We start from the raw sequence: 11887 nt of genomic DNA on the forward strand, positions 1-11887 counted from the left end.
CGTGCCCAAACTTCTTGTCTTGTTCGGGAATCGAACCAGGGTCCATTCGGTTACAATCTAACTGGGCTACAGTCATCATTATTCATCATCTAGAACTGGTATTTGGCTTCGGTAGTCTGAAATCATGGTCAAGAGTCACGTGACACGAGAAACCTCTAAAGCTGCCTGTGGGACATGATTATTTAAAACACTTTTATTAAATGGCTCCATAAACATCTTCTTCTTGCAAAACTGGGGTTCAATCCCCGATGATCCAAGTGGTTGGGCACACTACCACCACTCCTTCCTCCTCTCCTTAGATGTCCTCCAAGTGTTATATTGTCATACTGGCTTGGCGCTTTCTCCCAATACCTTGGTCACGTTGGCAGAGTGGCGGCTTGCTTTTTGCAGGATCGTCGTTCGATTCCTTCTGGTCAATGTAGGATGGCAACGCTTCTCCACTGCGCGCTGTCTCGTTATAATTATCTGACTTTTCTGGATAGGTTGTAGTGCTGAATTTCATGTCCTTGTAATCTTCGCCTGTCAGTGATGACAGCCCCGTATACCATGTTATTCCATCAGCCTCCGCCTGACAGCTGCGTGGACAGAGCTCCGGATTTGTAGTCCCGAGGTTCCGGGTTCGATCCCCGGTGGAGGCGGAGACAAATGGGCAAAATGTTTCTTTCACCCTGAGGCCTCTGTTACCTAGCAGTAAATAGGTACCTGGGAGTTAGACAGCTGCTACAGGCTGCTTCCTGGGGGGGGGGGTTAACAAAAAGAAGGCCTGGTCGAGGACCGGGCCGCGGGGACGCTAAGCCCTGAAATCATCTGAAGATAACCTCAAGATAGCCATACCAGCTTTGGACGTGTCCAGTTCCCCCGGCACCACACCGGACACCACAGGCCCGTCAGGCACCACCACCACCACCCACTCTAGGCCTATCAAAGCGGCTGGCCGCAGTATCAATCACCGCAGATCATAAATCATCACCACAATAAAGCGCAATTTCCATGCACCTTCAATTTATAAAACAATTTCAACCTTTTTTCTTAACCTTCCTTTCTTCTTGGCCCCCTCCCCCCCCCCCATCTCTTTTCCCCGAACAACCTTTTCTTCTTCCTTTCTTCCTATTCTTTCCTTCTCCCTTTCATCCTTCCTCTTCCCTTTCCCTTCTGTTTCTTCTCTTCTCTCACTGTATTCATTGTACTCTCTTTTATCTTCATTCATCGTATAGTCGTAATGGCTTGGCGCTTTCCCTTGATAATTCCCTCCTATCCCTTTCACCTCACCTATCCCTCTCCCATCACCTATCCTTCTCCCCCTCTTCCTTTTTAATTTCGGCCAGACGATGAATTTACGTGCAAGTTACAGCCCGGCTCCTGTGCCAGGTAAGTCCACAACGGGCTCACCATAGCCCGTGCTACTTGGAACTTTTTGTTCCAAGTAGCGAATCTTAAACAACAACAACAACAACGATGAATGTACCCCACACAAGCAAGCAAGACTCCCAACCTTCGAAATGAAAGAGCTATAAGGAGAACCTTCCCTTCTTTTCATTCACCGTCTCTCTTCTCCTCTATACCAAGAACTCCTTCTCCTCCCCCAACCCGGTTCTCCCTGCCTCCTCCCCACACCCTACTAATTCTCCCCTCACTCCTCCCCAATCCCCCCCACCCAGTGATGCAGCCACCGGGCGTCTGGAGGAGATTAGCAAATCTTTAAGCAATTTGTGCCGGCCGGGACGAGTGCTTGAAAGTGTCTGGAGGAGGTGAAAGAGAGGCTGCAGGGGGTCAAGGTCAAACCTCTGTCTGTGTTCTGTCTTTATTTGTGGCTGTCAGTATGTCTGTCTGTCTGTCTGTCCCTTTCGCCTCTCAACACACAATGAGTTTGTGTGTATTCCTCTATATTATAAACTGTTCTATATTTGTTTTATCTTACAGGCAAGCATCCTGTATACGGTTTGTTGCTGTCTGGGGGCAGACTGTATCCGGTTTAGGTTGCCTCTGTTGGACCCTCTATATGTGTTGCTCTGATGGAAAACCCGAAAGCGTGACTCAAACACAAAATAACACGATCAACACTAGTCAAGTTCTTAACAAATTTTTCCATCGATATTTGAATACAAAATATAAAATTATTGTACCAAAAGGCCAGAGGAAATCCTAATGACGGAGATCATAATGACGGAGATCATAATGACGGAGATCATAATGACGGAGATCATAATGACGGAGATCATAATGACGGAGATCATAATGACGGAGATCATAATGACGGAGATCATAATGACGGAGATCGTAATGACGGAGATCATAATGACGGAGATCATAATGACGGAGATCATAATGACGGAGATCATAATGACGGAGATCATAATGACGGAGATCATAATGACGGAGATCATAATGACGGAATCATAATGACGGAATCAAAATGACGGAGATCATGATGACTGAACTAAGCTATTTAGCGATTTAAAGGAGACTGAGCCAAGAATTGGAAAATGGAGGAGGGGAAGGATATCAAGAGAAGCAAATAAGCAAGACTGATAAAGGGCAATAATGACCGAAAAGAGACGACCAATAAGGGGCTTTGTAGTGACTGGTGAATCAGCAGGTGACCGAGTCGAGTAGTAAATGATTGAAAATAGTAATAAATTTAAATGTAAATCGGTAAATGATTGAAAAAAAAAGAGTTGAAAATGATCGCAAACTAAAAAGCCTCAAAATGAAGGATAATGACACAGGGCTCAACAGTTATGTGGAAACATTGAAATGATGAAGTAGGTACGAATTAAGCCTCAGAACTTTAAGGGTAAGAGATGAAGAATAGACAGAGAGGGCACAGTGAGAGTGGGACAGACAGGGGCCTCGTAGCCTGGTGGATAGCGCGCAGGACTCGTAATTCTGTGGCGCGGGTTCGATTCCCGCACGAGGCAGAAACAAATGGGCAAAGTTTCTTTCACCCTGAGTGCCCCTGTTACCTAGCAGTAAATAGGTACCTGGGAGTTAGTCAGCTGTCACGGGCTGCTTCCTGGGGTGTGTGTGTGTGTGGGTGGTGTGGGAAAAAAAAAAAAAAAAAAGTAGTTAGTAAACAGTTGATTGAGAGTTGAGAGGCGGGCCGAAAGAGCAAAGCTCAACCCCCGTAAAAACACAACTAGTAAACACAGACGCATGGAGAGAAGTGTGACAGAGGTGAGACAGACAAACGGAGGTGAAAGACGGACGGAGTCTCTAGACAGAGTTAATAAACACAGACCGTGTGGACCACCTCCTCGCTCCTCGGGCTAATAAAGTCGCCTCAATTTATCTGCCAGCGGGAGGGCGAGGTCCTCCAGGAGGGGGCGAGGGCCTCCAGGAGGGGGAGAGGTCCTCCAGGAGGGGGAGAGGTCCTCCAGGAGGGGGAGAGGTCCTCCAGGAGAGGGCGAGGGCCTCCAGAAGGGGGCGAGGACCTCCAGGAGGGGGCGAGGACCTCCAGGAGGGGGCGAGGGCCTCCAGGAGGGGGCGAGGGCCTCCAGGAGGGGGAGAGGGCCTCCAGGAGGGGGCGAGGGCCTCCAGGAGGGGGCGAGGGCCTCCAGGAGGGGGCGAGGGCTTCCAGGAGGGGGGCGAGGGCCTCCAGGAGGGGGCGAGGACCTCCAGGAGGGGGCGAGGACCTCCAGGAGGGGGCGAGGGCCTCCAGGAGGGGGCGAGGGCCTCCAGGAGGGGGCGAGGACCTCCAGGAAGGGGGCGAGGGTCTCCAGGAAGGGGCGAGAGCCTCCAGGAGGGGGCGAGGGCCTCCAGGAGGGGGCGAGGGCCTCCAGGAGGGGGCGAGGGCCTCCAGGAGGGGGCGAGGGCCTCCAGGAGGGGGCGAGGACCTCCAGGAGGGGGGCGAGGGTCTCCAGGAGGAGGCGAGGGCCTCCAGGAGGGGGCGAGGTCCTCCAGGAGGGGGAGAGGTCCTCCAGGAGGGGGAGAGGTCCTCCAGGAGGGGGAGAGGTCCTCCAGGAGGGGGGCGAGGTCCTCCAGGAGGGGGCGAGGGCCTCCAGGAGGGGGAGAGGTCCTCCAGGAGGGGGAGAGGTCCTCCAGGAGGGGGCGAGGTCCTCCAGGAGGGGGCGAGGGCCTCCAGGAGGGGGCGAGGGCCTCCAGGAGGGGGCGAGGGCCTCCAGGAGGGGGAGAGGGCCTCCAGGAGGGGGGCGAGGGTCTCCAGGAGGGGGCGAGGACCTCCAGGAGGGGGGCGAGGGTCTCCAGGAGGGGGCGAGGGCCTCCAGGAGGGGGCGAGGGCCTCCAGGAGGGGGCGAGGGCCTCCAGGAGGGGGAGAGGGCCTCCAGGAGGGGGCGAGGGCCTCCAGGAGGGGGCGAGGGCCTCCAGGAGGGGGCGAGGGCCTCCAGGAGGGGGCGAGGACCTCCAGGAGGGGGCGAGGGCCTCCAGGAGGGGGCGAGGACCTCCAGGAGGGGGCGAGGACCTCCAGGAGGGGGCGAGGGCCTCCAGGAGGGGGGCGAGGGTCTCCAGGAGGGGGCGAGGGCCTCCAGGAGGGGGCGAGGGCCTCCAGGAGGGGGCGAGGGCTTCCAGGAGGGGGGCTAGGGCTTCCAGGAGGGGGGCTAGGGCCTCCAGGAGGGAGGCTAGGGCCTCCAGGAGGGGGGCGAGGGTCTCCAGGAGGGGGCGAGGGCCTCCAGGAGGGGGCGAGGGCCTCCAGGAGGGGGAGAGGTCCTCCAGGAGGGGGAGAGGTCCTCCAGGAGGGGGAGAGGTCCTCCAGGAGGGGGGCGAGGTCCTCCAGGAGGGGGCGAGGGCCTCCAGGAGGGGGCGAGGGCCTCCAGGAGGGGGCGAGGGCCTCCAGGAGGGGGAGAGGGCCTCCAGGAGGGGGGAGAGGGTCTCCAGGAGGGGGCGAGGACCTCCAGGAGGGGGCGAGGGCCTCCAGGAGGGGGCGAGGGCCTCCAGGAGGGGGAGAGGGCCTCCAGGAGGGGGAGAGGGCCTCCAGGAGGGGGCGAGGGCCTCCAGGAGGGGGCGAGGGCCTCCAGGAGGGGGCGAGGACCTCCAGGAGGGGGCGAGGACCTCCAGGAGGGGGCGAGGGCCTCCAGGAGGGGGCGAGGACCTCCAGGAGGGGGCGAGGACCTCCAGGAGGGGGCGAGGGCCTCCAGGAGGGGGCGAGGGCCTCCAGGAGGCGTAGAAGGCCTCCAGGAGGGAGCGAGGTCCTCCAGGAGGGGTAGAAGGCCTCCAGGAGGCGTAGAAGGCCTTCAAAAAGGGGCAAGGTCCTCCAGGAGAGGGCGAGGGCCTCCAGGAGGGGGCGAGGGCCTGCAGGAGACAGTGAAAAGCGAAGGCTTCCAGAAGGAGGGGAGGGGCGAAGCCTTGAAGGAGAAGGGGAGCGTCGAGGGCTTTCAAGTATGGCGGAGGGCTTCCAGGAGAGGAGGGAGGGCTCACAGGAGAGGGGCAGGAGGAAGGGGGCTCACAGGAGAGGGACAGGAGGAAGGGGGCTCACAGAGGGACAGGGGGAAGGGCTTCCAGGATAGTGAGAGAGGGCAGGAAAGAGGGATTCCAGGATACGTTGGAGAGTTCCGGATTTAAAGATGGAGGAGGGAAAAATTCCAGGATAAGATGGGAGCGGTGATGAGAGATAGAGGGAAGAGAGAGGGAGTTCCAATAGAGATAAACGGGAAGGAAAAGGAAGAAGTGGTAGAGGTAGCCGAACTAAGATTCCAGGGGGGAAAAGAATCGAGTACGAAGCGTAGATCCAAGAATGCAAGTAGAAACAAATTGGCCGAGTGTCATGGTGCTTAGAAAAAAAATAAAATAAAACCATGTTTATAAGAGATAAAAAGGGGCCATAGTAATGCTCTATGAGAATAAAGAGACTTAGAGCCGCTTCCAAAAAAAAAAAACGAAACGGACTGGAGCCGAATTCTAGAAGACAGGGAGATCCACAACTTTTTCCCGAGAAGAAACAAGATATAACAACGGTTCCAGATGAATGGGGTTATAATCAATGTTGCAGATAAAGAAAGGAATTAGAGCCAGTTTTTGCGTAAAGAAGACATGAAATTAAACATGGGTTTAGAGATGGACTAGACCCAATATATCGTGTTAACAGTGTGGGGAATAAGTCAGGATATGAAGGCAAGAAAGAGGGTGGCCGAGGAAGAATTCGAGAAGGGAAAACGGTAATAACTATTATCCCAGGATAAGCTAAGTAACAATATGCATAAATTCAGATTAAAACGGGTGAAAAATCCACTATTCCAGAGAAGGATATGAATAATGTTGATATTCCAGGATAACGAAATGGGTAAGAGTAAATTATCCAGGATGACGGGAGGGGTAAGAGTCTTTATTTCATGTGTGAGACGGAATAAGGTAATGAGAACTTGAGGAAGAGGAAAGACTAAAGACTATGATTTGAGGAGAACGTATGAAAGGTGTGGTTTTAGGATGAGTGTAGGGGACATTTGGCGGAGGGATGACGAGGGGACGGCTTTTTGGCGGGGTGGGGGGGGGGAGGGTGGAGGAAGTGACCATTGAAGGTCGTCTTGGCGGGGGAAGAGATGGGGGAGGGGGGATGGATGTCTTGGTGTGGGAGTGGTGTGCAAGTCCACAACAATCCAAGAGCAACCCCAAGACGGGAACTGTTTTTCCCTAGTCTAACTCCCAGACCTTAGGGGTGAGATATCCCCAACCTCCTAGGCCTCGCTTGCAAGACACACTCCCACCCTTCTATCCCTCAGGGGCCAGACACCCACAACCTCCTAGTCCTCAGGGACAAGGCCACCAACCCCCCAGCATCACCCCCTCCTTGTCCTATGGGGGCGTGACTCTAGAATACAGAGAAGGAAACTGAACGTATCCGGGGGAGTATAGAGCAGACCAGTCCTAGAGTACCGCTTCAGTATGTAACCATCCAAAGAAAATGGGTCTAGAAGAACCTACCCCCCCCCCCCCCCCTCCCTCCCCAAGACGAGAGACGACCGAATACCTCAAACACGGTGTGGGACATAAACATAAACATGTGTTACAGCACCATGTATGAGAAAAGAAATAATGCCCCAAATTTTGAAGACAAATTTAATAAAGTTTTATGTAAAAACTCCTTAAGGCGTTCAAATGAATTGCAGTCGAAGGCCCAGCTTGAAGGAAGGCAGAGGCTGCCGGGCTGCTCAAGAGGGCGTCTTGAGCTTCGATAAATTTCCTGCTGTGTGTGTGTTGACTTGAACGACGAGCCTTCGGGAAGGTCGTCCGGAGAAAATGGACGCTGCCTCAATATAACCGTCAGAGCGCAAGAAATATTGGTAACGATATTCGGTCACCTTGACGTTTGTTTTCTAATAAAGTCACGTTAATTTATCTCCTCCCGAGCCTTGGAGAAAGGACGAGCTTGAGAGAAAGAGAGAGAACGACAGACAGACAGAAATTGATGGGTCAAGACAGAGTAAAGCTGAACAGTAAAAAAAAAAAAAAAAAAAAAAAAAAAAGACTTCGAGTTATCCTCGGAGGCCAAAATGAATTCTGAACACTTATGAATGACGCGAAGTACAAGCAACAGAAACAAGATATCATGTGATATCTATCAAACGAGTTTATGAACCCAATCCAACATTTCCAGGTGAACTTCACGTCTGGCATTGAGTCTGCCCCAGAGGAGGAGGGACACGCTAAACCTAGTTTCCCAAAGTTATAGCTAAAAGTAATGCTTTCAGTGAAAAAAGTAAGAGGATAAATGGAATTTTCTGGGAGCCCTTCACGGGACGAAAGGAAGGGTCGTTGAGGTGAATACAGAGTAGGTCTTAGCCATGGTTAGGTCTTCAAGGTCCATACAGGTGGTAAGGCAAAAGAAAGAGTACTTCACCCCTCCCACTTTCTCCTTTGCTCTGTCAATCCATTTCCCCATTCCTTCCCAATTCCTTACCATTACCTTCCCTTAGGAGTAGTGAGCTAGGTAGAATCGATTACAAAAAGAGACTCGTATAGGGGACTAGAGGGAAGCAGGGAACAGGGGGAGAAAAACAAACTAGAAAAGATATGCCAACCGAGCATTTAGTCTAGAGGAGAGGAAGAAGGCTGGGGAGAACAAGATGATGGGGAGGGGCGGAGGCGAAGAAAGGGGGGGAGGGGTTGGTGAGGGGAGTGAGAAGGAGCCCAAATGGAGCCTGAGAAAAATGGCCCAAGTGAAGGAAGGGCGCAAAAGTTTTCTGAAAGGCTTTTTAGCGAGACGTTCCGGTAATGTTGTAGAGTTAATGGGCAAGATGTCTCCATTTACCGGTAAAGGGGGGGACGATTATTGTGTGAATGAAGCCCGGTGGACCTGCAGCCAACCCGACACACTTTATAGGTAAACTTTAAAACAGGCGCAGAGGCGATATACACTCTGCTTGGATACCATTATAAGAAGGATATCTGGAATGGGGAACTTCTGACTAACTTTAACAAACTGCAGTCATGTATGAAAAGGATTTTTGTGTTCTAAACCAGTCAGATATTTATTCAGTCTGCTCTCTGTTATGTTCTAATCTCCTGTTCGTTATTTTTATTGTTCTTGCTTTGGAATGGTGTTATTTATTATTATTATTATTATTTTATAGGTTATAGGTCTCCAAGATATTTTTTTATAATATTATTCGGGAGTTTTAAATCTGTTGCCATCTGTTGCTATATATATATATATATATATATATATGTCGTACCTAGTAGCCAGAACTCACTTCTCAGCCTACTATTCAAGGCCCGATTTGCCTAATAAGCCAAGTTTTCCAGAATTAATATATTTACTATAATTTTTTTCTTATGAAATGATAAAGCAACCCCTTTTCTCTATGTATGAGGTCAATTTTTTTATTGGAGTTAAAATTAACGTAGATATATGACCGAACCTAACCAACCCTACCTAACCTAACCTAACCTATATTTATAGGTAAGGTTAGGTTAGGTAGCCAAAAAAAGCTAGGTTAGGTTAGGTTAGGTAGGTTAGGTAGACGAAAAAACATTAATTCATGAAAACTTGGCTTATTAGGCAAATCGGGCCTTGAATAGTAGGCTGAGAAGTGCGTTCTGGCTATTAGGTACGACATATATATATATATATATATATATATATATATATATATATATATATATATATATATATATATATATATATATATATATATATAATATGTATAATATGGCGATAATTTCTCTACCGGGAAAAACATGTTTCTGAAGGTCACATATCTGCTGTTGTTGAACGGTATTTTCTGATCACTACCCCTGGAGCCCCTGATTACCCCCCCCCCCCCCCTGGAGCCCCTGATTATCCCCCCTGGAGCCCCTGATTACCCCCCCTGGAGCCCCTGATTACCCCCCCTGGAGCCCCTGATTACCACTTCGCAGCCCTTGATCACCACCCCCAAGTGTCTGATCGCCATCGTCTGACTATGCATCTTCTGATCGCCACCTCGTAGCCCCTGATCACTACGAGTCGGCGTAGCGATCAGAGGGTATTTATAGTGGCGTAGCGACAAGGGATATTCATATGAGGACACATCTATTCTTGGGGTACTCATGGAGAGTCGGGCTCATATAAGCGATATTCAAAGGGCTATAATTCCATTTAGTCAAGAATCTAAAGGAATTTTTTTCCAGTTTAGTGAAACTGCTTTGAAATTTCTGCGCTGAGGAGATATTTTGAGTTGCGTGAGGGTTTTCCCCTGTGACTCAAGAGACCTCAGAGCTGCTCGCAAGGTGATTTGGTCCACATGCTGGAACAATCTTGGGGGGTCATTCTGGGGCGTTAGTGAAGGGTTTCTCGACCACTCTTCTGCTCTCCTTGCTTCCTATCTTCTCTACGTGCTTATCATGATGTCTTCCCCACTCCCCTCCCTACCCATTCTTTCTCCTTCATTCTCTGCCCTTTCCTTCATCCTTACCTTATATTTTCAGTGGGCGATGTGGAGCTGGAGAGACGATGGGTAAGTTATGGTGGACTGGAAGGTGAGAGTTGGGGGGAGGGGGGGAGGAGGAGAAAGATGGGAGAGTAAAAGAGGGTGGAGGATGCTGCAGAGAAAAGGGAGAAGGAAGAGGGGTAGGGGGTGAATCTCCTCTATTCCCGTCAGTACTGTCTCTCTCCTCCCTTTATCAACCTCTCCCCTTTCCATTGCTCCTCCGCCTCGCCCTCCGCCTTCGGCACTCTTGTACGGAAATTTGATCCCATCTCCCCCCTTCCCCAACCCTACCACCTCACCCCCTCCTCTATCTCCCCCTCCCCCTTCCCCTCTAAGTCGCTATGGCGTCCTTGTATGGTTGAGCGAGAGAGGCATGTGTCTGTGGGTCCTTTCGGTCTAACACCCTCATCATGCCATGTGTCTTTGTTGTTTTTGTTGTGTGTACAGTGTCACCATCATGTCTCTATCTTCACCCTGTCACCACTACCGTTAATGTCCCCATTGATGCCAATAATGTCACCATCAATCCCAGTAATATCACCTTGAGCACCAATGATGTCACTATTAACACCAATAATGTCACCATTAACGTCAGTAATCTCACCATCAACACGAATAATGTCGCCTTCAGCGTCAACAGTGTCTAAGCCACTAGCGTCACCATCATCACTTCACTGCTAATATGACCCCTCAACATCTTCACCACCATTCCCCCCCCCCCCCCCTACATCACTGAAACTCCTCCACCTCACAATGTGAAGCCCATTCCCAACACCCCCTAACTCCCGGACCTTCTAGAACCATCTCCTCCTCTCTCCCTACCTCCCCACTATCACCGTCATAGTCGTTTTTCCTCCCCCCCCCCTCCCCAATTTCCTCCCCATCAGCACTTCAAACAATGAATATACCCCCCCCCCCTCTAATCACGCACGCACACACACGCACACACCGGTTGATTGACAGTTGAGAGGCGGGACCAAAGAGCCAGAGCTCAACCCTCGCAAGCACAACTAGGTGAGTACACACACACACACACACACACACACACACACACACACACACACACACACACACACACACACTCACTCACTCACACACACACACACACACACACACACACACACACACACACTCACTCACACACACACACACACACACACACACACACACACACACACTCACTCACTCACTCACTCACTCACTCACACACACACACACACACACACACACACACACACACACACACACTAGGGGGCCTCGTAGCCTGGTGAATAGCGCGCAGGATTCGTAATTCTGTGGCGCGGGTTCGATTCCCGCACGAGGCAGAAACAAATGGGCAAAGTTTCTTTCACCCTGAATGCCCCTGTTACCTAGCAGTAAATAGGTACCTGGGAGTTAGTCAGCTGTCACGGGCTGCTTCCTGAGGTGTGTGTGTGTGTGTGTGTGGTGTGGGAAAAAAAAAAGTAGTTAGTAAACAGTTGATTGACAGTTGAGAGGCGGGCCGAAAGAGCAAAGCTCAACCCCCGTAAAAACACAACTAGTAAACACACCGTCCTGCACGCTTTACTAGGTGAACACTAGGTGAGCACACACACATCCTCACCCCACCTCCCTAACCATCTTGGGATCTGGCTACTACCCACAACCCCCCTCCCCCCAATCTACTTTCCTCCCCCCCCCCCTCTACGAATCACTAACCCCTTCCCCCTGGGGAGGGGCTCCCCTCCCCCCTCCCCTCCATTCCCCCCTCAACATTCTGCACCACCGCACCACTCCACCCCCACCCCGTCCTTCCCACCATTAATTCAGCAACTTAGCATTTTTCACACTCCTATCATTCTCGCCTCGCCTTACACCTCGCCCGCCCACATTCCCTCCTATATTCATCGTCAAGGTTCAGTTTTTGCTGTATCCGGGGAGCCCCTGCACCGCCTGCCTGCCTGCCTGCCGGAGACTCCTGAAGACATCTTGATAGCGAGCCGTGGCTGCTTGTCCCCGGGCTTTGCGGTGTACAATGTAGGGTTTTGTAG

At 51.5% G+C, this 11887-nt stretch overlaps 1 protein-coding gene across 1 annotated transcript in view; it reads right to left on the bottom strand.

Annotated features, from left to right (window-relative positions):
* Positions 1-3285: 3285 nt before the first annotated feature.
* The window catches only part of LOC138369317 (uncharacterized), a 16051-nt gene continuing 7449 nt past the window's right edge, over positions 3286-11887 (bottom strand). Inside the window, exon 2 of the mRNA XM_069332543.1 lies at positions 3286-5297. Coding sequence (XP_069188644.1) covers positions 3286-5297 — 2012 coding nt within the window. The remainder of the gene's footprint in view (positions 5298-11887) is intronic.

Source organism: Procambarus clarkii, chromosome 28, assembly GCF_040958095.1.
Source record: "Procambarus clarkii isolate CNS0578487 chromosome 28, FALCON_Pclarkii_2.0, whole genome shotgun sequence".
Lineage (NCBI taxonomy): Eukaryota > Metazoa > Arthropoda > Malacostraca > Decapoda > Cambaridae > Procambarus > Procambarus clarkii.